The sequence below is a fragment of the Nerophis ophidion genome, linkage group LG12, assembly GCF_033978795.1.
Source record: "Nerophis ophidion isolate RoL-2023_Sa linkage group LG12, RoL_Noph_v1.0, whole genome shotgun sequence".
Classification (NCBI taxonomy): domain Eukaryota; kingdom Metazoa; phylum Chordata; class Actinopteri; order Syngnathiformes; family Syngnathidae; genus Nerophis; species Nerophis ophidion.
This window is the reverse complement of record NC_084622.1, coordinates 690,149-717,463: the sequence shown is the minus strand read 5'-3', so window position 1 is coordinate 717,463 and position 27,315 is coordinate 690,149. Positions and strand designations below refer to the sequence as shown.

At 40.9% G+C, this 27,315-nt stretch overlaps 1 protein-coding gene across 1 annotated transcript in view; it reads left to right on the top strand.

The window, feature by feature from the left end:
- LOC133562863 (CD82 antigen-like) overlaps positions 1–27,315 on the top strand; it is a 90,727-nt gene that overhangs the window by 12,479 nt on the left and 50,933 nt on the right. Inside the window, exon 2 of the mRNA XM_061916669.1 lies at positions 20,731–20,803. Within this exon, the coding sequence (XP_061772653.1) occupies positions 20,741–20,803 (63 nt within the window). The 5' untranslated portion in view covers positions 20,731–20,740. The remainder of the gene's footprint in view (positions 1–20,730; positions 20,804–27,315) is intronic.

Sequence of the window (27,315 nt, the reverse complement as noted above, 5' to 3'; positions counted from 1 at the left end):
CTAACATAATAGTGAGAGTCCAGTCCATAGTGGATCTAACATAATAGTGTGAGTCCAGTCCATAGTGGATCTAACATAATAGTGTGAGAGTCCAGTTCATAGTGGATCTAACATAATAGTGAGAGTCCAGTCCATAGTGGATCTAACATAATAGTGAGAGTCCAGTCCATAGTGGATCTAACATAATAGTGTGAGAGTCCAGTCCATAGTGGATCTAACATAATAGTGTGAGTCCAGTCCATAGTGGATCTAACATAATAGTGTGAGAGTCCAGTCCATAGTGGATCTAACATAATAGTGTGAGTTCAGTCCATAGTGGATCTAACATAATAGTGTGAGTCCAGTCCATAGTGGATCTAACATAATAGTGTGAGAGTCCAGTTCATAGTGGATCTAACATAATAGTGAGAGTCCAGTCCATAGTGGATCTAACATAATAGTGAGAGTCCAGTCCATAGTGGATCTAACATAATAGTGAGAGTCCAGTCCATAGTGGATCTAACATAATAGTGAGAGTCCAGTCCATAGTGGATCTAACCTAATAGTGAGAGTCCAGTCCATAGTGGATCTAACATAATAGTGTGAGAGTCCAATCCATAGTGGATCTAACATAATAGATGGATAGATAGATAGATAGTACTTTATTGATTCCTTCAGGAGAGTTCCTTTAGGAAAATTAAAATTCCAGCAGCAGTGTGCAGAGTTGAGATCAATTTAAATAAAAATAAAAAGCAAATAATGGGGGTTTAAATGGAAACAAAATAGAGAAATATTACAATAAGAATAAAAACTAAAAAGCAACAATGGGAATAACAATATAACAGTAAAATAAGAATATAACAAGACAATTTAGGCAGTAGTGACCATGTTATGAAAATAGTGAGAGTCCAGTCCATAGTGGATCTAACATAATAGTGTGAGAGTCCAATCCATAGTGGATCTAACATAATAGTGAGAGTCCAGTCCATAGTGGATCTAACATAATAGTGTGAGAGTCCAATCCATGGTGGATCTAACATAATAGTGAGAGTCCAGTCCATAGTGGATCTAACATAATAGTGAGAGTCCAGTCCATAGTGGATCTAACAGTTACTGCTAGAATATTCCAGAGTACTGGCGCCCCGATAAAAAACACTCTATAGCCCGCAGACTTTTTTTGGGCTCTGGGAATCACTAATACTATGTTAGAGGTATCACTCCTATTTATTTTTGTTGGCCATACTGTTGCACTGAAGTACGTGTTTGCTGTTGAAGAACAAAGCTTGTTTATTTGAATTAGTCTTCATTAGCCAAACTGCTTTGTTTTATATTGATATTTAGATTTTTCATTTCACGAAGTTAATACTTTAAAAAGCATTCATGTGACACAGCATTTTGTTAATTTTTTATGGTATAAAATTAATAACTATAAGACAGATTTCTGCTCAAACTGTCAATGGATGTGTCCCGATACAGTATGTCTAAATATACAGTATGTACCGTATTTTTGGACTACAAGTTGCAATTTTTCATAGTTTGGCCGGGGATGCGACTTATGTGTGAAATTACTAACACACTACAGTAAAATATCAAATAATATTATTTAGCTCATTCACGTAAGAGACTAGACGTATAAGATTTCATGGGATTTATGGATTAGGAATGAGAGATAGTTTGGTAAAGGTATAGCATGTTCTATATGTTCTAGTTATTTGAATGACTCTTACCATAATATGTTAGGTTAACATAGCAGTTGCTTATTTATGCCTCTTTTATTGCCTTTCAAATGTCTATTCTTGCTGTTGGCTTTTATCAAATACATTTCCCCAAAACATGCGACTTATACTCCAGTGCGACTCGTATATGTTTTTTTCCTTCTTTATTATGCATTTTCGGCAGGTGCGACTTATACTCCGGAGCGACTTATACCCCGAAAAATACAGTACATAGATAAAAAAAATACCTCTTTATGAAAATGTAAAAATAGAGATAAAGGTCTTATGTAATAAAAAAAAAAGTTGACACGCTGATACTGTTAATGAACAAAAACACAAATATGTGTCTTTAAAAATATAGAGTTTATGTAGAATTTATTTTTTTAATTAGATATCACAAAATACATGATGGCTTTGCGTTCACACTCCAACACTGTTCAACCAAACATAATAAATAATCCTGATTAAAAATTGTGATTTTAATATTGATTAAAACAAATCCTAATTATTATTTTCCCCACAACCCTGCAGTCCAATGTGTAAGACTTGACCTCATATATGAACACTATGTGTGTCACTTAGTTGGTGACGAACCCCAAGATGCAGAGAAGATGGCAGGCATTTTGCAGCTAAACATGATTTAATTAAACACTTAAACAAGAACAAACCAAAAGGGTACCAACAAAAGGCGCGCACAAGGCGGATAACAAACGTGGCTAACAACAAAAACACTTACTGTGACAGGACGGAACTATGGCATGAGCAGACTGAACAGAAGTAGACAAAGCTACAAGCGACAAGACAGGTAGTGGGCGGTTTAGCTCGGTTGGTAGAGTGGCCGTGCCAGCAACCTGAGGGTTGCAGGTTCGATTCCCGCTTCTGCCATCCTAGTCACTGCCGTTGTGTCCTTGGGCAAGACACTTTACCCACCTGCTCCCAGTGCCACCCACACTGGTTTGATTGTAAATTAGATATTGGGTTTCACTATGTAAAGCGCTTTGAGTCACTAGAGAAAAAGCGCTTAATAAATATAATTCACTTCCCTTCACTAGTGGTCACATCGACACGACAGGAGCGACAATAATCCAGCACTGACTGGAGGAGAAAACAGGTCTAAATAGTGGCTGGCTGATTGACACCAGGTGTGGCCAGGTGCCATTTAGCCACAGCTGAGAGGACACAGCACTCAGGGAGGCAAACAGGAAACAGAACCAAAATAAGAGTACTAAAGACAGGAAACAAAGACAAATGCAGACATTGACCAAAACGGTCAGGGACAAGCATGACAATTTGTATCTATATGGACAAAAAGTATTTATTTATAGTATTATTTTGTTTCTGTCATATTACTTTGCTTATATTGCTTGTGTTGCTTTAATCTGCACATTTAACTTTCCACCTGAGGTACATACAGTATATACATTTCCAATGTGGTGTTTGTGGTTTTTAAAAATTATTTTTTTTTGTAGTTTTTGAAATTTTTAAGCACGTTTAAAATCCCCTTGACAATAATGATAACCGTGTTAATTTTGGTCACAATACCCGTAATAGTCTTTGATCATTATTAGAGTGGCGTGACAAATATGATTGAGACATTTCGGAAAAGATGCAAATAGCGACACCCTCGCCCACATTTCCTTTGAGGCAACGTCCGTTTCAGCAGAACCACTTCCACCGCCTTTTTCACTTCATGCAACGCTGTGGTTGAGGAGGAGAACTTGGAGATACTGCAGATGTTTAGTGGTCGCTGTCATGCTTCATCCACTATCTCATCATCTTCAGCCTTCTTTTGTCACAACCAGTGACTCATGGTCTAGACCGGTCCTTCTCAAATAGCGGGTCCGATGCCTGAAGTATTTTCTTCTCCCTATGGGGGGGTAGTAACAGAAAATATTTAAGAAGCTCTGGTATGGAATAGAATAGAAAGTACTTTATTAATCCCTGGGGGAAATTCACAAGAAACACTTAGGCATTATTCACATGTGAATAATATAAATACAGTCTATTATACAGCATTATTCACATGTGAATAATATAATTACAGTCTATTATACAGCATTATTCACATGTGAATAATATAATTACAGTCTATTATACAGCATTATTCACATGTGAATAATATAATTACAGTCTATTATACAGCATTATTCACATGTGAATAATATAATTACAGTCTATTATACAGCATTATTCACATGTGAATAATATAATTACAGTCTATTATACAGCATTATTCACATGTGAATAATATAAATACAATCTATTATACAGCATTATTCACATGTGAATAATATAATTACAGTCTATTATACAGCATTATTCACATGTGAATAATATAATTACAGTCTATTATACAGCATTATTCACATGTGAATAATATAAATACAGTCTACTATACACAGCATTATTCACATGTGAATAATATAATTACAGTCTATTATACATACAGCATTATGGTAATGGGCTATACTTGTATAGCAGCTTTTCTACCTTCAAGGTACTAAAAGCGCTTTGACACTTTTCCCACATTCACCCATTCACACACGCATTCACACACTGATAGCGGGAGCTGCCATGCAATGGCTAACCACAACCCAAGTGTCTTGCTCAAGGACACAACGGATGTGACAAAGTTGGTAGAAGGTGGGGATCAAACCCTTAGGTTGCTGGCACGGCCACTCTCACAACCGCCCCCACATGTGAATAATATTAATACAGTTTATTGTGAAGTGAATTATATTTATATAGCACTTTTCTCTAGTGACTCAAAGCACTTTTACATAGAGAAACCCTATATCTAAGTTACATTTTAAGCAGTGTGGGTGGCACTGGGAGCAGGTGGGTAAAGTGTCCACAACGGCAGTGACTAGGATGGCGGAAGCGGGGATCGAACCTGGAACCCTCAAGTTGCTGGCACGGCCGTGCTACCGACCGAGCCATGCCGCCCTATTGTACATTCAAGTACAGTCAAAAAGGAACATACACATTACACAGTCTGATGGCAGACAACTATGTTCTGACATCACACAGTGCTATGTCTCTGAGCCCCTTTGTCCTTACTTGTACGTACTAGGGTTGTACGGTATACCGGTACTAGTGCAATATCGCGCTACTAATGAATCAAAAACGGTACTATACTCTGTTTTGAAAAGTACCGGTTCCCAACAGGCATGAAGGGACACCATCACGTCATGACATTGCTGGGTTTACGAGCAGAGGAGCGTGTTCGGCAGCGCACAATCACAGAGTACTTACAAGCAGACACAGAGTGTAGACAGAAAAGGGAGAACAGACGCATCACGTCTCCACCTCATCGCTGCTGCCACCACAGAATGGGGGGGAGGGGGGGGGGGGGGGTCGATAGACTCCAGACTGTGGTGAAGTAGGCCGGCCTCGACGCTTGAAGAAGCCTACAACCTTTGGTTATGTTTTCTGCTCCATTTGCTGAATGGCAATATACGATTTATATCTCGATATTTTCCATAAAAACACACCAGTCCTAGTTACCTGAGCTGCTAAAATAATGACTTACAAGGTCAAATTATTGACTTACTGTAAGTAAGCGCCTGATTGTAGCTGAGATAGGCGCCAGCGCCCCCCGCGACCCCGAAAGGGAATAAGCGGTAGAAAATGGATGGATGCAATAAGCGTTTGAAAAAAAAAGTTAAAAGTGGGACCACATGCTGACATATCCTCAACTCCACCCATCCATCCATCCATCCATCCATTTTCTACTGCTTGTCCCTTTTGGAGTCTCTGCTTAATTTATTACAGCATTTGGGAAGCCTGTAGTTGATTATTTTATTTATTATTATTATTATTTATTTTATTTTTATGCATTTTATTTTTATTATCATTAAATGTTGTATTTTTATCAACATGGGATAGCAGGGACCCTGCCATTCAAAACTAGGCTGCTACATTACTAATGATTAATGTAACTATAGCTAAAAAAAAAAATAGTACAATAGCAATAGGAGAGACTATTTATCCCTGAACACCATGGAGTTCATGTAGGCTTTCTGATGCACTTAAATTATTATATACACTATTAGAGACTGAAACTCTTCATTTAGCATGATGTCCTTTTTTTGCTGCTTCAACACAGAAAAAAAGTCAAGTGAAATGACTTAGTTTTTTTTACTGTAAAACAATATTGCTTCTTTCTCTCATAGAGACAGGGATTTGCTGTCCGTAACACACACACAAACACACACACACTGCACAATGAGCTAACGTTACGCTAATAGCTAATTAGCCTTCACCTCAAGGACTGCGAGCGAGCTGAGCTGCCGCTTGTTTCTAGAACCTCAACGGGCTAATAGTGATGTTACTAGTAGTTGACTGGGAGGTGTTGATTATAATTTGGGGAGAGTCCGCTGCCTGATGCTTACCTGCTAAACACCTTTCTACTCATCACAACACTGGGGCACTGACTCCATGCGCTCTGAATACACACGGCTGATTGGCTGTTACATGCGCTCTGAATACCCACTGCTGATTGGCTGTTACCGCTCTGCATGTAACCAATCAGAAGGTTCTGTGGGTGGGGCAATGCTGGTTGCTGCAGAGACAAACTGACAGAGGCAGAACTAAGCAGAGCAGATTGTTAAGACTTTTTTTGTTTTTGTTAAGACTTTAGTTTAGGCGGCGGCTCTTTAAAACAAAGCGCTGCAGGAAACCCTGCATTTTTACAGCTTGTCCTTTTATAATTTTGATTAAATAACAGCATGATGAATGACAATATGTTAGTAATTAGGAGCCTTTGTTTGCTTGCTTACTACTAAAAGACAAGTTGTTTAGTATGTTTACTGTCTTATTTAAGGACGAAATTGTTCTTCGATTGCAATAAACATATGTTTAATGCACCGTAAACAAGTTTTTGTTCAAATAGAGCTAATAATGGTTTCTTTTGGTCCCCTTTATTTGGAAAAATATCAAAATACATGTTGGTACCGGTACCAACATATTGGTATCGGGACGAGCCTAGTATGTACTGGTATGTAATATCAAACACCAAACTGTTTAGTTCTTGGAAAGTCAGCTGAGACAGTTCCTCACTGTCGTGCGGGTTCCATGGACCACCAAGTAAGGACATTGCTTTAGCAGGTTTGACTCTCGTTTATTTTTTCAAATAAAGGAAGTCTTTTGCGCCGTCGTCGCTCCCACTGCTCGCTCCTCCGTCGTCTGCATCTTGCTCTCTCTCGCTTTTGCTCCTCGTCCACTGCTGCAGGCTCTCCCACTCCTTCTGCCTCGTTCTCTCCTCCTTCTCCCCTTTTATACACTGAGAGGAGATACGTTTATTTTCTACCGGTGCACGATCCATGCACATGAACTCGATTTTGGTGTCGCTCCTGGCACATCCCGCCTCTCCCTTCGGTCGCCCTCCTCGCCGCCATCTTGGGCCGGGCTCCGGCGTGCCCTGCCCCGCTGCTCGTTCGCCGGCTCCGCCTCTCCACATCAGCTATTGGAACCAAAACAGCAAGGTGGCTTTTCTGCACAACTGTCATCTGTTTATCTGGGCCAAGTCAAAAAGGAGTAACAGATAAAAATCCACATCCTGTGTAGACTGCCTGGATACATATGTTTGAAGCAGAATTCTTGCGCTGTGTTTACAGATTCAGTAGCAGGATGGTGCTGGGAGGCCGTGGCCTCACAGATGTTTAACTGGGTCAGATATTGATATAATTCCGGCGGGTCGAGGTCCGTTGCCCTCAAGGCTGCGTTTGATCCACGCTGGGTGCATTAAACACAACGGGCACTGCCATCTGCCACTTAGGTTGGCCCCAGAATCGGTTCTGTAGCCCACAGTCGCAGACGTTGTAGATTACACTCATGAACACTGACAGATGGTTAAATGGGACTGTGGTGCAAATGTTAAGGTTAGCAGGGTTGGTTCTTTCAAGTCATTTGGTGTCAATATCCTGTTAGCCTATTTCCATTTGTATTTAAAGCTGCAGTGTGGCAGAGGGCTGTTTTTGAAGCAGGCTCAGGCTACAAACGGTGTCAATCATAAAACCTTCTTAATCTACACTCCACAAACAATCTTCTTTAAGGATTATATTCTTTCATGACTATCTGTTGGGTGGTGTAGATGTTGGACACAGGCTCAACACAACACGGTCGTTATTGGGTCATCAAGTAGATCTGACTGCTCTTTTTCAAATGTACAAACCCCGTTAAATATGAGTTGGGAAATTGTGTTAGATGTAAATATAAACAGAACACAATGATTTGCAAATCCTTTTCAAGCCATATTCAGTTGAATATGCTACAAAGACAACATATTTGATGTTCAAACTCATAAACTTTATTTTTTGCAAATAATCATTAACTTTAGAATTTGATACCAGCGACACGTGACAAAGAAGTTGGGAACGGTGGCAATAAATACTGATAAAGTTGAGGAATGCTCATCAAACACTTATTTGGAACATCCCACAGGTGTGCAGGCTAATTGGGAACAGGTGGGTGCCATGATTGGGTATAAAAGCAGTTTCCATGAAATGCTCAGTCTTTCACAAGAAAGGATGGGGCGAGGTACACCCCTTTGTCCACAACTGTGTGAGCAAATAGTCAAACAGTTTAAGAACAACCTTTCTCAAAGTGCAATTGCAAGACATCTAGGGATTTCAACATCTACGCTCTATAATATCATCAAAAGGTTCAGAGAATCTGGAGAAATCACTCCACGTAAGCGGCATGGCCGGAAACCAACATTGAATAACCGTGACCTTCCATCCCTCAGACAGCACTGTATCAAAAACCCACATCAATCTCTAAAAGATATCACCACATGGGCTCAGGGACACTTCGGAAAACCACTGTCACTAAATACAGCTGGTCGCTACATCTGTAAGTGCAAGTTGAAGCTCTACTATGCGAGCCATTTATCAACAACATCCAGAAACGCCGCCGGCTTCTCTGGGAACGAGATCATCTAAGATGGACTGATGCAAAGTGGATTAGTGTCCATCCATCCATCCATCCATCATCTTCCGCTTATCCGAGGTCGGGTCGCGGGGGCAACAGCCTAAGTAGGGAAACCCAGACTTCCCTCTCCCCACCCACTTCGTCTAGCTCTTCCCGGGGGATCCCGAGGCGTTCCCAGGCCAGCCGGGAGACAGTCTTCCCAACGTGTCCTGGGTCTTCCCCGTGGCCTCCTACCTAGGGAGGCGTTCGGGTGGCATCCTGACCAGATGCCCGAACCACCTCATCTGGCTCCTCTCGATGTGGAGGAGCAGCGGCTTTACTTTGAGTTCCTCCCGGATGGCAGAGCTTCTCACCCTATCTCTAAGGGAGAGACCCGCCACACGGCGGAGGAAACTCATTTCGGCCGCTTGTACCCGTGATCTTATCCTTTCGGTCATGACCCAAAGCTCATGACCATAGGTGAGGATGGGAACGTAGATCGACCGGTAAATTGAGAGCTTTGCCTTCCGGCTCAGCTCCTTCTTCACCACAACGGATCGGTACAACGTCCGCATTACTGAAGACGCCGCACCGATCCGCCTGTTGAATCTCACCATCCACTCTTCCCTCACTCGTGAACAAGACTCCTAGGTACTTGAACTCCTCCACTTGGGGCAAGGTCTCCTCCCCAACCCGGAGATGGCACTCCACCCTTTTCCGGGCGAGAACCATGGACTCGGACTTGGAGGTGCTAATTCTCATCCCGGTCGCTTCACACTCGGCTGCGAACTGATCCAGTGAGAGCTGAAGATCCCGGTCAGATGAAGCCATCAGGACCACATCATCTGCAAAAAGCAGAGACCTAATCCTGCGGTTACCAAACCGGAACCCCTCAACGCCTTGACTGCGCCTAGAAATTCTGTCCATAAAAGTTATGAACAGAATCAGTGACAAAGGACAGCCTTGGCGGAGTCCAACCCTCACTGGAAATGTGTTCGACTTACTGCCAGCAATGCGGACCAAGCTCTGACACTGATCATACAGGGAGCGGACCGCCACAATAAGACAGTCCGATACCCCATGAGCACTCCCCACGGGACTTCCCGAGGGACACGGTTAGTGTCCACATTCCAAATAGTTTTTGGAAATATTCGACATCGTGTTTTTGGAGTTTTGTAAACTATATTGACCTTTAAACAAAAAAAAATACCAAAATGTAATTCATGTTTGATATCTTTATACAAACCCCGTTTCCATATGAGTTGGGAAATTGTGTTAGATGTAAATATAAACAGAATACAATGATTTGCAAATCATTTTCAAGCCATATTCAGTTGAATATGCTACAAAGACAACATATTTCATGTTCAAACTCAAACTTTATTTTTTTTCTTGTAAATAATAATTAACTTAGAATTTCATTGCTGCAACACTTGCCAAAGTAGTTGGGAAAGGGCATGTTCACCACTGTGTTACATCACCTTTTCTTTTAACAACACTCAATAAACGTTTGGGAACTGAGGAAACTAATTGTTGAAGCTTGGAAAGTGGAATTCTTTCCCATTCTTGTTTTATGTAGAGCTTCAGTCCTTCAACAGTCCGGGGTCTCCGCTGTCCTATTTTACGCTTCATAATGCGCCACACATTTTCCATGGGAGACATGTCTGGACTGCAGGCGGGCCAGAAAAGTACCCGCACTCTTTTACTACGAAGCCACACTGTTGTAACACAGAGGGGTTAGTGCGTCTGCCTCACAATACGAAGGTCCTGCAGTCCTGGGTTCAATTCCAGGCTGAGGATCGTTCTGTGTGGAGTTTGCATGTTCTCCCCGTGAATGCGTGGGTTCCCTCCGGGTACTCCGGCTTCCTCCCACCTCCAAAGACATGCACCTGGGGATAGGTTGATTGGCAACACTAAATGGTCCCTAGTGTGTGAATGTGAGAGTGAATGTTGTCTGTCTATCTGTGTTGGCCCTGCGAGTAGGTGGCGACTTGTCCAGGGTGTACCCCGCCTTCCGCCCGATTGTAGCTGAGATAGGCGCCAGCGCCCCCCGCGACCCCAAAAGGGAATAAGCGGTAGAAAATGGATGGATGGATGGACAATTTCCCAACTCATATGGAAACGGGGTTTGTATTATGGAAATGTCAGTTGGCCCACGTTCAAATGCATCATGCAAAGTTCTGCCAGAGAACAGGAAGACTCGGCAGGAGGCACGAATGTTGCGAATTTAGCTACTTTCTGGCAATAGCGACACATCTAGTGGAGACGTTTGGGTAAATGTAAGCATGTAATCGCTTTTTCTAACGAGCACGAGGTGCTGCTGTGGAAACCCCCCCCCCACCCCACCCCATCTGAGAACATTCAAAGGTTATGTGACGTACTAAAATTCCAAAAGGAACCGATGTAAGATGTCTATTTGTTGTTTCCAACATACAAAACCCAAAAGTAGTGAAGTTGGCACACTGGGTAAATGGTAAATAAAAACAGAATACAATGATTTGCAAAGCCTTTTCAACTTATATTCAGTTGAATTGACTGCAAAGACAAGATATTTAATGTTCCAACTGAGAAACGTAAAAACATTTTTGCAAATAATCATTAACTTAGAATTTAATGGCAGCAACACATTGCAAAAAGGGGGCATTTTTACCACTGTGTTACATGGCCTTTCTTTTTAACGACACTCAGTAAACGTTTGGGAACTGAGGAGACATAATTTTTTAAGCTTTTTAGGTGGAATTCTCTCCCATTCTTGCTTGATGTACAGCTTAAGTTTTTCAACAGTCTGTTGGTCCTTGTTGTGGTATTTTAGGCTTCATAATGCGCCACACATTTTCCATGGGAGACAGGTCTGGACTATAGCCCTTGTGTTGTAACATGTGGCTTGGCATTGTCTGGCTGAAATAAGCAGGGGCGTCCATGATAACGTTGCTTGGATGACAACATATGTTGTTCCAAAACCTGTATGGACCATTCAGCATTAATGGTGCCTTCACAGATGTGGAATTTACCCATGCCTTGGGCACTAATACACCCCCATACCATCACAGATGCTGGCTTTGAACTTTGCGCTTATAACAATCCGGATGGTTCTTTTCCTCTTTGGTATGGAGGACAGAACGTCCACAGTTTCCAAAAACAATTTGAAATATGGAATTGTCAGACCACAGAGCACTTTTCCGCTTTGCATAAGTCATCTGTTGTCTCTGGACAGACTAACATTTAAAACAAAAACAATAACAAACTCACTAAGCAACTTTTGGTCTAAAAATATTTTTCATGACATGAGCATCGATGATTGCTCCCTGATTATCACACATATGAGCAAGGTTAGGGTCAGTTAGACCCGTATCTGCGGTCCCTTCCAAGATTTCTTACTGTTCCCATTGGGTTGACTTTTTTCTTATCCTGATGTGGGATCAGTGCAGCAGTGGCGTTTCTGGGTGTTGTTGATGAATTGCTTTCGCTTTGCATAGTAAAGCTTTAACTTGCACTTAGAGTTTTAGCAACGAACTGTAGTTACTGACAGTGGTTTTCTGAAGTGTTTCAGAGCCCTTGTGTTATCTTTTACACACTGATGTCAGTTTTTGATGCAGTACCGCCTGAGGGGTCAAAAGGCACAAGCATTCGATGTTAATTACGCTTACGTGCAATGATTTCTCCTGATTCCTGAACCCTTTGATAGTATTACGGACCGTAGACGGTGAAATCCCTAAATTCCTTCCAATAACTCGTTGAGAAATGTTCTTAAACTGATTGACAATTTGCTCACGCATTTGTTCACAAAGTGGTGACCCTTGCCTCATCCTTGTTTGTGAATGATGGAGCATTTATTGGAAGCTGCTTTTAGTAGAGCATAGTAGAGCTTTAACTTGCACTTACAGATGTAGTGACCAACTGTGAGAAACGTTCTTAAACTGTTTGACTATTTGCTCACGCAGTTGTGGACAAAGGGGTGTACCTCACCCCATCCTTTCTTGTGAAAGATTGAGCATTTATTGGAAGCTGCTTTTGTACCCAATCCTGTCACCCACCTGTTTCCAATTAGCCTGTTCACCCGGCCGGGATGTTCCAAATAAGGGTTTGATGAGCATTCCCCAACTTTCTCAGTCGTTTTTTGCCACATGTGCCAGCTTTTTTGAAAAATGTTGCAGGCATCAAATTCCAAATGAGCTAATAGTTGCAAAAAATAACAGTATACCAGTTGGAATGTTAAGTATCTTCTCTTTGCAGTCTATTCAATTGAATATAAGTTTAGAAGGGGTTTGCAAATCATTGTATTTTGTGTTTATTTACCATTTACACAACGTGCCAACTTCACTGGTTTGGGGTTTTGTATTTGCTTAGCCTTTAATGCTTTTTACTCACTTTTTGCAAATGCGTCATGCCCAATTATGAACTGACATGCTTCTCACCGCTGCCGCAAATAGATTGCAGTCCCGTGGGGGGAAAACAGGAAATTTAACATTTATTCACTTGACACCACCAGAGCAGTATTCTGTGACATGTGCTTTAGTATGTATTTTATCTAAAAGTTATTTCTTAAAATAATAAAATGTATTGCCTGTCAATAAATGAGCATGGCTTAACTAAACATAAAAGCAGAACCAGATTGTATATAAATCATATTGACTCCTTAAGGGATTCACTTGGATGCAAGCTTAGTAGTTTTATTTAAAACTTGGCAATAGTTTTAAACCAGTTGTAAATAACAATAAATTCAATTACTGCCTCTTTTCAAACACTATTTTCTCTGCACTAATTTGCGTTTGAGAAGCAAACGACTGAAGTGTCAGCTTAGACTGTAGTGAAGTGAATTATATTTATATAGCGCTTTTCTCTAGTGACTCAAAGCGCTTTACATAGTGAAACCCAATATCTAGTGCCTGTAGATCAGGGGTTCTGAACCTTTTTGACCTCAGGGCCCAACTTGAATTGGTAATCTTACTCTTGGTTTCAATTGTATTGAATAATTATGTTTAGCCTATTTACAGTTTACAACCTTGTCATATGACATGAAACCATGTGTTAATCCCAAATATTATCATCAAGGCTTAGGTCAGGCTGATTACAAAAAAATAAATACTAATCGCATACAAACTATTTATAGCGGCGCCGTGATCACTTCCTGTGTGCTGATGTTTACATCGTCAACAAAAATAAACCACCTGACCCAGTTTTCTCATGGTGAAAAAAACCCTGCACTTTAAGATAGGGCTGGGCGATATGGCCTTTTATTAATATCTCCATATTTTTAAGCCATGTGACGATACAGCATATATATCTCCATATTTTGCCTTAGCCTTGAATGAACACTTGATGCATATAATGACAGCAGTATGATGATTCTATGTGTCTACATTCAAACATTCTTCTTCATACTGCATTCATATATGCTACTTTTAAACTTTCATGCAGAGAGGGAAATCACAACTAAAAGTGTATTTATTAAACAGTTATTAAGCAGTGGCACAAACATTCATGTCATTTCCAAAACAGAAAGTGCAAGATTGTCAGAGACATTTTAAAACAAGCTATGAGTGCACTTTTGTGCATGATGTCACTAAGATGACATATCAACACAACACTAAATTAAAGTGCACTTTTTGTACAGAACACCACTACAATAGTTTAAAACAAAAAAAAGTGCACTTTTGTGCATGATGTCACACAAGATATTTCAATAAGAGTCAAATAAAAATGACCTGCATAATAGGAAATCAAATAGTGTATGTCCTTCACTATGTGGTAGGTTCCCGCGGACGTTATCTCCTTCTGTTGTTGACAAAATTTTTCATACGGTGTTGATGTGGAAATGGTTGCTTCGGCATTTTGTGGGTGTGGCACCGAACGGAGATGTTGACATGCGGAGTTTTAAGCACTCTTCGTTATCTAGCGGGTGACTTTTCAAATGAAGCTACACATCAGCAGTAGGTGTTACTTTTTGTAACAACACTTTTGCCGCATACTTGTTTGACATTTTCCCGCTTGGAACCAAACCACCGCCAGACAATGGACTCTGTGTTGTTTTTCTTAAGAATTAATTTTTCCTTCATTTGTTACCAGATTCGCACTTTCTTTCTCACGTATTACCACTCGCACCACTCTGCTAGCATCACAGCTAATGTTACCCATGCTGCTACCTCTCTGTTCAGCGAGGGCGTGTGACGCGACAGTATCAATCAATCAATCAATGTTTACTTATATAGCCCTAAATCACTAGTATCTCAAAGGGCTGCACAAACCACTACGACATCCTCGGTAGGCCCACATGAGGGCAAGGAAAACTCACACCCAGTGGGACGTCTGTGACAATGATGACTATGAGAACCTTGGAGAGGAGGAAAGCAATGGATGTCGAGCGGGTCTAACATGATACTGTGAAAGTACAATCCATAATGGATCCAACACAGTCGCGAGAGTCCAGTCCAAAGCGGATCCAACACAGCAGCGAGAGTCCCGTTCACAGCGGAGCCAGCAGGAAACCATCCCAAGCGGAGGCGGATCAGCAGCGCAGAGATGTCCGCAGCCGATACACAGGCTAGCAGTACATGGCCACCGGATCGGACCGGACCCCCTCCACAAGGGAGAGTGGGACATAGGAGAAAAAGAAAAGAAACGGCAGATCAACTGGTCTATAAAGGGAGTCTATTTAAAGGCTAGAGTATACAAATGAGTTTTAAGGTGAGACTTAAATGCTTCTACTGAGGTAGGATCTTGAACTGTTACCGGGAGGGCATTCCAGAGTACTGGAGCCCGAAATGAAAACGCTCTATAGCCCGCAGACTTTTTTTGGGCTCTGGGAATCACTAATAAGCCGGAGTCCTTTGAAGGCAGATTTCTTGCCGGGACATATGGTACAATACAATCGGCAAGATAGGATGGAGCTAGACCGTGTAGTATTTTATACGTAAGTAGTAAAACCTTAAAGTCACAGTATGTGACGTATGTAAGAAGGTGCACTTGTTTTACGTCTTTGTGAGAAGGAGAGACAAGAAAGAGTGAGAAGAGCCTGAAGTGTACGCCTGCAGCTAAAAGCAACTGCGTGAGAAGGTATACTCCAATATCACCATGTAGTCATTTTCAATATCGCACAGAGACAACCCCGCGATATATCAAGTATATCGATATCGCCCAGCCCTACTTCAATCAATCAATCAATGTTTATTTATATAGCCCCAAATCACAAATGTCTCAAAGGACTGCACAAATCATTACGACTACAACATCCTCGGAAGAACCCACAAAAGGGCAAGGAAAACTCACACCCAGTGGGCAGGGAGAATTCACATCCAGTGGGACGCCAGTGACAATGCTGACTATGAGAAACCTTGGAGAGGACCTCAGATGTGGGCAACCCCCCCACTCTAGGGGACCGAAAGCAATGGATGTCGAGCGGGTCTAACATGATACTGTGAAAGTTCAATCCATAGTGGCTCCAAGACAGCAGTGAGAGTCCCGTCCACAGGAAACCATCTCAAGCGGATCAGCAGCGTAGAGATGTCCCCAACCGATACAGGCGAGCGGTCCATCCTGGGTCTCGACTCTGGACAGTCAGTACTTCATCCATGGTCATCGGACCGGACCCCCTCCACAAGGGAGGGGGGGACATAGGAGAAAGAAAAGAAGCGGCAGATCAACTGGTCTAAAAAGGAGGTCTATTTAAAGGCTAGAGTATACAGATGAGTTTTAAGATGAGACTTAAATGCTTCTACTGAGGTAGCATCTCGAACTGTTACTTTAAGATGTTCCATATTTATTGAAGTACAGTTTTTGCTAACAGACTTTGACAGTCAATTTTATTTTTGTTTGTTTACTTATTTAGACTAATTAAAAGTTATTTACCTTCAATTACAAATGTGAAAAAAAATACTAGTGGGAAATGAAGGATTGATTGATTGAAACTTTTAATAAAATGCACAGTACAGTACATATTCCGTACAATTGACCACAAAATGGTAACACCCCAATAAGTTTTTCAACTTGTTTAAGTCGGGGTCCACGTTAATCAATTCATGGTAAAAGTTTATTACGTTTGAAGAGCTTACTTGCATCAATATTTGATATGTATTATGATTACATTAGTGTTTGATTTGGTATTAAAATAATGCCTACAATACTATCATTTATCAGGACGTCCAGCAAAATGTCTGATCGGCCAAGGGCTACTTTGAGTCTTCTCAAAGAACCAAAATGGCTAGTTATATTCCAAGCATGCCTCTGTGAAGGAAAAAGCCTGGCTGTGGTAAATATTTACTTTGCACTTCTGGACCACTGCCTTTACCTAATGCTGCCAAAGAGCTCCATAAAGTGTCCATACTCTTCTGTATGTGGTGTCGGTCTGGCCTCCAGCTGTTTCTCAGAAGGAAAATATTGCTCATAGAGAAGCGACTGAGATGCAGTCATACATGACGGCTTGTGCAGTCATGCTCCTGTAGCTGTGAAGCAGATGTCCCTGAAACATTGTTTTGTCTACAGCTTTGGTTACATTGACTCCTACGTCATCTCCAGAGACTGTTTACTGATTTGCAAGTTTCTTGTAAACCCAGATTGAGCCTGCCTGCCTTCTGATTTTCAAAGTTCAGCAATACTATGAATCATCACCACAGGGTTTTTTGTCAAGAACGTAAATGACCGCCATAACCACACCACCAGGGGGCGCTCCACAAACCACGTTAAACCCAGATTCCGGTCTAACAAAGGTCTTAACTCATTATCCTTCTATGCCACATCAATATGGAATGAACTCCCAACAGGTGTAAAAAGAAAGTCCTTCAAAACCGCACTAAAAGATAGGGGTGTAACGGTACACAAAAATTTTGGTTCGGTACGTACCTCAGTTTAGAGGTCACTGTTCGGTTAATTTTCGGTGCGGTAAGAAAACAACATAATATACATTTTTTGGTTATTTATTTACCAAATTTGTAAACAATGGCTTTATCCTTTTACCATTTGGAACATTATAATAATTCTGCCCACGTTAATCAACATTAAACTGCCTGAAATTGTTGCTCAGTTTAAATAAAATGACAAAATTTTTCTTCTACATATGAAAAGTGCAACATTAAAAAAGTTTCAAGTCAACTTCTTCTTTCTTCTTTCTTAGTTTATTTCGAACATGAACACACAACATGATACATCAGACAATTTCATTGGGGCGGTTTAGCTCGGTTGGTAGAGTGGCCGTGCCAGCAACTTGAGGGTTGCCGGTTCGATTCCCGCTTCCGCCATCCTAGTTACTACCGTTGTGTCCTTGGGCAAGACACTTTACCCACCTGCTTCCAGTGCCACCCACACTGGTTTGGATGTAACCTAGATATTGGGTTTCACTATGTAAAGCGCTTTGAGTCACTAGAGGAAAAAGCGCTATATAAATATAATTCACTTCACTTCATATCATTTCACATCACATCATGTCCGAAAAGGAGTAGGAAGAAGCAAAGCTTATTTAATCATGCTTAATTTATCACAGCATTTGGGAACCCTGTAGTTGATTTTTATTATGTAAATGTTATATTTTTATCAACATGTGATAGCAGGGACCCTGCCATTCAAAGCTTTTCTGTCCGTAAAACACACGCACACACACACCGCAAAAGGAGCTAACGTTACGCTAGAAGCTAATTAGCCTTCACCAGTTTAAGTTTCTAGAAGGTCACCGGGCTCATAGTGATGTTAGTAGTAGTTGACTGGGAGGTGTTTATTATCATTTGGGGAGAGTACGCTACCTGAGATAGGCGCCAGCGCCCCCCAAAAGGGAATAAGCGGTAGAAAATGGATGGATGGATGGATGGACGCTACCTTTTGCTCACCTGCTAAACACCTCTCTGCTCGACGCTGAAGCATTGACTACATGCGCTCTGAATACGCACTGCTGATTGGCTGTAACCGCTATACATGTAACCAATCAGATGGTTGTGTGGGTGGGACAATGCTGGGTGCTGAGACAGAGGCAGAAGAAGCAAAGCAGCTTTTTAAAACTTTAGCTTAGAAACTCGTTCGGTACACCCCGTACCGAAACGGTTCAATACAAATACACGTAGCGTTACACCCCTACCAAAATAACACCTCCAGGCAGCGACAACCCTAGACTAACTTCCTCAACCCACCACATCCCACCTTCCGGATTGTAAATAATCAAATGTATATACTTGTTCCTATGCTTTCTGAGCTCACTATGTTCACCGCTCGCTGTACATATCCTACCAAGTGAGACCTACACTCTTACTATGTCCATTTCTCAGATGATAAAATTGTTGATGACATAAATATGCTGATAGCAAGCTAACCTAATCCCCCCAAACCAACCCCCTCGATTTTCCCGGGAGACTCACGAATTTTAGTGCCCCTCCCGAAAATCTCCCGGGGCAACCGTTCTCGCGAATTTCTTCCGATTTCTACCCGGACAACAATAATGGGGGGCATGCCTTAAAGCAGGGGTCTCAAACTCAATTTACCTGGAGGCCACTGGATGCGGGTGAGGCTGGGTCGTAAGAAAAGATTTCTTAAAAAATATATTTTTAAATGTCTTTCTTTTTATTTTCAACACAAAATAAAATCTAAATAAAAAAAATGAGAATTAAGTAATGTGAGGCAATGTAAATGAAACAATAAAAAAAACAAATAACTGTTTGAATTGGTCCAGGTTATCGGGGACTGTTTTCACTGACGGACAGGTGTCGCGGTGTGACTGCAGCCAGGCACGTAAGAAAATTCTCGTCTCCATGGCAATGTCTCTGTCGCTTTCACTCATTTGCCGCTTTTCCACTAATGCCGGGGTAGGCAACCCAGAACGTTGAAAGAGCCATTTTGGAGCCAAATAACAGAGCCGGAGGGAGGGCTCGCCGGGGAGTTTACAGTTACGGTAGCACAATTAGCCCCGAACGGGCTAACATCACGACTAACGTGTTACACGTCCGATTTAAACAAGTTGACAAACTTATTGGGGTGTTACCATTTAGTGGTCAATTGTACGGAATATGTACTGTACTGTGCAATCTACTGATAAGTCTCAATCAATCAGTCAATCAAAGGCTTAGGCCATGTCTACACCCAGAGTTTTTCAACCTTTTTTGAGCCAAGGCACATTTTTTTTTCATTGAAAAAATTCTGAGGCACACCACAAGCAGAAAACATAAAAAAATTAAACTCCGCAGCCGATATTGACAAGAAAAAGTTGTTCTCACAATTGTTGGATATGAATTCAAACCATAATCAAGCATGCATCACTATAGCTCTTGTCTCAAAGTAGGTGTACTGCCACCACTTGTCACATCATGCCGTGACTTATTTTGAGGTTTTTGGTGTTTTCCTGTGTGTAGTGTTGAAGTTCTCGTCTTGTGCTGCTATTTTGTTGTTAATTGTCATGTCATGTATGGATGTACTTTGTGGACGCCGTCTGCTGCTCCACACGCTGTAAGTCTCTGCTGTCATCCAGCATTCTCCTTTTGTTTACTTCGGTTTTACTTTTGTTTTGCATAGCCATCCCTAAGCTTCAATGCCTATTCTTAACGGCACTTGCCCTTTGTTTATTTTTGGTTTCAGCATTACCTGCACCCTGCCTCCCGCATATTGTGATCACGACAAACCATGTTCTTGACATCTACAAAGCAATTAGCAATCTGCTGCCACCTCCTGATATGCCGAGCTCGAGACAGTGCATTGGATTATAATTACTCGTTTGAATAAAATATTCTAACCCGTTGCGCCAGCGGACAGAGGGGCGGGGGTCTCAAACGGTGCCATTGTTGTGTGTGGACACTGATAAGGTTAGGTGTGATTTACCCTGGATAACCTTAGCCGGTTTAGTGTAAACGGGGCCTTTTAACTCTGACAACCCTGCCTCAAAACCAGTCAGAATTATAATCATATGTATGGTATCACACTCCAGGCAATTTGTTTTATAAAGTTTAGTAGAAATGTCTCTTAACAATGACACTTTCTCTTAAGTTTTTACTCTGTTTAATCAGTAATCTAACTGTGCAGTTTTTCTTTAGTCCCTCTTCTGTGTTATGACCTTTTCAAGGCTAACTGTGTCTCTTCTCCATCTGGGTTTTTATGTTTTATCATCACTCTGGCAAATCCAAGGTAACGTTTTGACCACTGCACTGTGATTTATTTTCAGAATCGCCGCCATGTCGAAAGGATGCATAACCGTCACCAAGTATTTTCTGTTCCTCTTCAACCTCATCTTCTTTGTAAGTAACGCTGATTTCTCCTCTCCTCTTAAACTAACTGCAGTCATCATCAGAATTATCCTTTTGCCATCAAGTCTTTTTAGAAAAAAGAATGTCTACAGATTCCAGTCGACAAAATTACCTTCGTTTGATTTGTAGGTATGCAAAGTACTATTTACTGTAAGGCCATTTGGGAAAATCATGAGCATAAAGTAAGTCATCTCTAGAAAAAGAAAAATAATAGCAATAGTGCATTGAGGAAATGTGCCCCTACTTTATGTGAGACAAGAACACCCATTTTCTCTTTTTTGTAAAAATCTGAATTGTAAAATATAGCTCATCCTAGATAGCTGAAAATGTAGATGTATGGAGTCATCTATTCAACCCATAAAACGCTCTTCAAAAACACCCCAAAACTGCCAACAAAGCTACATTTACATGCTGTGACATGTATATTGACCAAATATTAGCAACATTGTTATTGTTAGTGCTAAGAACATGGATGAATGGATGGAGATATATATATATATAAAATCTCCTGATGATTGAGGGAACCCCTCATGAAACAGATCTGTAGAGATGAAGTAGTTTTGTGATTTTTTCCCACACCTACATATATATATATATATATATATATATATATATATATATATATACTTTATACACACAGGGTTTCCCGCAGCGTTTGGTTGTTAAGGCGGCCGTTGCAACAACAAAGACCCACCGCCTGAAGTCTTAACAAGCTGCTCTGCTTACCTCTGCCTCTGTCAGTCGGTCTCTGCAGCGCTCAGCATTGTCCCGCCTACGGAACCATCTAAGTCAGGGGTGTCAAACTCAAATACAAAATTTTAAACGGAACAAAGCCGCGGGCCAAGGTTGAACAAATGAACCTTTTAATAGGGACCCAAACAAGTTTTGCATTAAATATTGAACAAGCAAGGCTTATATAACTTTAGTGACATGCAAAATCCAGTTTCAAATAATAATGATAATAATAATAAAAAAAATATCAATGGCATATCAAATAAAATTTAAATAAAAATGTTATGCCTTTTTTTCTATTTGCAATCTTCTGAGGTAAATATCCAATTTTTTCCACAGGCTAATAATACATTTCAAAATAAAATAACAATAATGAATGAACCAAACTTTCAAGCTTTGAAGTAGCAAGAGAAAATGCATGAATAAAACGTTAATTATTGGTCAGTTTGCTGGAAGTTTCCCGGAAGAGTTGTGCTGCAAGGGGTTCTGGGTATTTGTTCTGTTGTGTCACGGTGCGGATGTTCACCCGAAATGTGTTTGTCATTCTTGTTTGGTGTGGGTTCACAGTGTGGCGCATATTTGTAACAGTGCTAAAGTTGTTTATACGGCCACCCTCAGTGTGACCTGTATGACTGTTGACCAAGTATGCCTTGCATTCACTTGTGTGTGTGTGTGTGTGTGTGTGTGTGTGTGTGTGTGTGTGTGTGTGTGTGTGTGTGTAAAAGCCACAAATATTATGTGACACGCTGTTAGTATGGAGGAAAAGCGGATGTGACGACAGGTTGCAGAGAACGCTAAAGGCAGTGACTTAAATAAACGCCCCCAATATAGTTGTCCAGGTGGAAATCGGTAGAAATTCGGGAGAATGGTTGCCCCGGGAGATTTTCGGGAGGGGCACTGAACTTCGGGAGTCTGCCGGGAAAATTAGGAGGGTTGGCAAGTATGAGTATCAGCGGTGAATGCAGTGTTACGGCGGGCCAGCTCTAATGCTAAATTGATATTGCCTCCAGGGCCAAATTAAATTACTAGGCGGGCCAGATTTGGCCCGCGGGCCAGAGTTTGACACCCATGATCTAAGTGGTTACACGCAGTGCGGTAACAGCCAATCAGCAGTGCGTATTCAGAGCGCATGGAGTCAGTGCTCAGGCAGACAGAGAGGAGAGACGGTGCGGGTTAGCAGAAAGGTGTCAAGCAGGTGATCATAATGCAGCGGACTCTCCCCAAATTATAATAAACACTTCCCAGTCAACTACTAGTAACATCACTATTTGCCCGTTGATTGTCGAGAAATATAAGCGGCAGCTCAGCTCGCTCGCAGTCCTTGAGGTGAAGGCTAATTAGCTTTTAGCTTAACGTTAGCTCACTGTGCGTGTGTGTGTGTGTTTATGTGTGTGTGCGTATGTGTTAGGGACAGCAAAGCCCTGTTTGTCTGAGCAGTTAACGACTAAGTTATTTCACTTGACCTTTTTCTGTGTTGAAGCAGCAAAAAGGACATTATGGTAAATGAAGAGTTTCTGTCTCTTATAGTTGATATTGTAATGTAAGTGCATCATAAAGCCTACATGAACTCCATGGTGTTCAGGAATGAATAGTCTCTCCTGTTGCTATTTTACTATTTTTTCAACTATAGTTACATTAATCATTAGTAATGTAGCAGCCTAGTTTTGAATGGCAGGGTCCCTGCTGTCACATGTTGATAAAAATATAACATTTACATAATTAAAGAAAACTACAGGCTTCCCACATGCTGTAATAAATCAAGCTTGAAAAAAAAAATCAAACATGACGAGTCGAGCATATGTCAGCATGTGGCCCCACTTTTATCTCTCTTTTTCAAATGCTTTTTGCAAACGCGTAAGTAAATCATTAATTTGACTTAGTCATTTTTTTTTTTTCGTAAGTCAATATTCACTAAGTCAAACCAATGACAAAATATCGAGATATATATCGTATATTGCCATCCAGCATACGGAACGTGGAAAACCCAACTCCTTCTTCCTGCCCCAGGCGACGTCCCCCCTCCCCACCTTAACTAACAAACTTTCTGGGGGAAACACTGATATATACTGTATATACAGTACATGCCAAAAGTTTGGACACACCTTATTCAATGCGTTTTCTTTATTTTCATGACTATTTACATTGTACATTGGCACTGAAGGCATCACAACTATGAATAAACACATGTGGTGTCATGTACTTAACAAAAAAGGTGAAATAACTGAAAACATGTTTTATATTCTAGTTTCTTCAAAATAACCACCCTTTGCTCTGAGTACTGTTTTGCACACTCTTGGCATTCTCTGGATGAGCTTCAAGAGGTAGTCACCTGAAATGGTTTTCACTTCACAGGTGTGCTTGAAGCTTATCAAGAAAATGGCAAGAGTGTGCTAAGCAGGAAAGCTAAGGGTGGCTATTTCTGTCACGTTGTGTAGGTAATGAACCCCAAGATGCAGAGATGACAGGCTTTGAAAATGAAAACATGGTTTTAATGTTCAAAAAATAAGGCAAAAAAAACAGAAACCAGCAATCAGGCACAGGATTTGGGATCCAGGGAATAGCTCTCAGCTTCCAAAAAAAGGCAGTAAACAGCAAACAATACTCCAGCACTCACTGGAGGGCAAGGCAGGTTTAAATAATGTCTTTGATTAGTGCTCAGGCAGCAGGTGAGCGGGTGAACACTAATCATAAGCAGGTGGAAATAATAAGTAACCATGGTAACTAAAACAAACAAGGGTGCACAAAAAACAGGAACCGTAGGAGTCTTAGATTGAAAATAAAAACATAATACAGACCACCGATCATGACAATTTTGAAGAAACTAGAATACAAAACATGTTTTCAGTTATTTCACCTTTTTTGTTAAGTACATAACTCCGCATGTGTTCATCCATAGTTTTCATGTGACAATCTACAATGTAAATAGTCATGAAAATAAAGAAAACACATTGAATGAGGACAAGGTGAGTCCAAACTTTAAGTATGTACTGTATATACTTTATTATTTCTAAACATTTAACAATTATTAACGAACAAAAGTATCGAAAATTAGTACAGTCGAGTACCGGTATCGATTTCCAGGTACCGGGAAAAGTACCCGTCCCTAGATGATTTTCTTGGAGGACCAGCAGTTGGTAAGCAGACACACTGATGCAGATTAGTGTCACTTGATCATCAATCAATCAATCAATGTTTATTTATATAGCCCCAAATCACAAATGTCTCAAAGGACTGCACAAATCATTACGACTACAACATCCTCGGAAGAACCCACAAAAGGGCAAGGAAAACTCACACCCAGTGGGCAGGGAGAATTCACATCCAGTGGGACGCCAGTGACAATGCTGACTATGAGAAACCTTGGAGAGGACCTCAGATGTGGGCACCTCCCCCCCCCCCCCCTAGGGGACCGAAAGCAATGGATGTCGAGCGGGTCTAACATGATACTGTGAAAGTTCAATCCATAGTGGCTCCAACACAGCCGCGAGTGTTCAGTTCAAGCGGATCCAAGACAGCAGCGAGAGTCCCGTCCACAGGAAACCATCTCAAGCGGAGGCGGATCAGCAGCGTAGAGATAGAGATGTCCCCAACCCATACACAGGCGAGCGGTCCATCCTGGGTCCCGACGAGCGGTCCATCCTGGGTCTCGACTCTGGACAGCCAGTATTTCATCCATGGTCATCGGACCGGACCCCCTCCACAAGGGAGGAGGGGACTTAGGAGAAAGAAAAGAAGCGGCAGATCAACTGGTCTAAAAAGGAGGTCTATTTAAAGGCTAGAGTATACAGATGAGTTTTAAGGTATCGCCAACTCCTGACTTGTTATAAAGTTTGCAGGTCCATGTGAACCGGGATTGTTTTGAAAAAGTTTTGTCTTTATGTCCAAAAATTTCTAAAGTGCAAAAGAATAAGCACCCGCACTTTTGTTGTTGTTGTTGTGCTCGGGTAGCCAGAGAGGATCAAACCATGAAAATAATTCAACCTACCTTAGCTCCGTAATCAAGACCAGCCTCAATCTGTCAAATAACATTTTAGTCTTTTTAGATGTTGTTCTGAGCGGTGGCTGAATAGGTGTACATTACAGAAAAATGTCCCATTTGGAGAAACCTTACATGCGGCGTGTAAAACACAGCAGATGGTGTATTGAGCTTTACTGACATGTGTCTCTCTGGCGGGAAGTCCAAGGCTTGATAAAACACCATTCTTGGAGGATGTCTGGACTTTTCCAATGAGGTTTTATTCATGAGAGAAGCCTTTTGATGTGCCTCGTAAAAAGTATGTCTCTGTCGGTGTTGGCCACTTTGGACTGGCGGGGGCCAGGAGCTGGTGTTTTTAATGATGACGGCCGGGGGCTCAGTAGACCGACTAAATGAACGCCTCTTAACCAGGACTCTAATTAGTATTGATGTGTCAGGAAGGGAGTTCTCTAAGCACTCATCCATCGGTTATTAACCAACACAGAGCCTGCCCCTCAACTGCTTAATAGGGGCCTTCCTAGTCCCAGGACAACACTCCACCTCATTAGTGGGACACAGGAGGGTATCAGAGGTAAAACTCTTTTCCAAGGGCTTTCATGCATAATATCCTGAATTTTATACTCAATTGAACAGAATGGCAGTAATATAATCATTCCTAAAAATTATTAGAATATATGATGATAAAAACATTATCAATCAATCAATATTTATTTAATAGCCCTAAATCACAAGTGTCTCAAAGGGCTGCACAAGCCACAACCACATCGTCGGTTCAGATTCCACATTACTAAAATAAAAATATATTGGTCAGAACCTCTTAAATCAAGTCAAACTTGGTTTGGTGTTTTTCTGCGCTCTTATTTTGTTCCTACTTCCTGTTTTGTCATCCCAGATTGCAATCCACTTTGCACATGTTTAGTAGATCAGCTTTGCGTGTGCTATCAAGTAGAGTTGTCTCGATACCAATATTTTGGTACCGGTAACGTTACCAAAATGTATTTCGATACTTTTTGATGTTTTTCTACATAAAGGGGACCACAGAAAAATGGCATTATTGGCTTTATTTGAACAAAAAGTCTTCCGGTAAAACATAAAAAGATGAAACATATGTTTCTTATTGCTATTTTGTCCTGAAATAAAATAGTCAACATACAAGACAACTTGTCCTTTAGTAGTAAGTAAACAAACAAAGGCTCCTAATTAGTCTGCAGTAACATATTTTCATTTATACACCTATTATTTTGTCAACAATATAAAGGACAAGCTGTAAAAAAATTATTATTAATCCACTCGTTAATTTACTGTTAATATCTGCCCTTTTTGTGGTTTAACATGTTCTATCTACACTTCCGTTAAAATGTAATAATCACTTATTCTTCTCTTCTTTGATACTTGACATTAGTTTTGGATGATACCACACATTTAGGTATGGATCTGATACCATGTAGTTACAGGATCATACAATAAAATATAATACCTAATAAACCAATAATAATATGGTTAGAAATACTGATGTAAAGGGTAGGTGTCGCGCTGTTTTCTGTTTTAACATGTTCTATCTACACTTCTGTTAAAATGTAATAATCCCTTATTCTTCTCTTCTTTGATACTTGACATTAGTTTTGGACGATCCCACAAATTAGTGAGACACAGTAGGGTATCAGAGGTAAATGTTTTTTCCGAGGGCTTTTATGCATAATATCCTGAATATTATACTCAAATGAACAGAATGGCAGTAATAGAATAATTCATAAAAATTATTAGAATATACAATAATAAGAATGTTACTAAAATA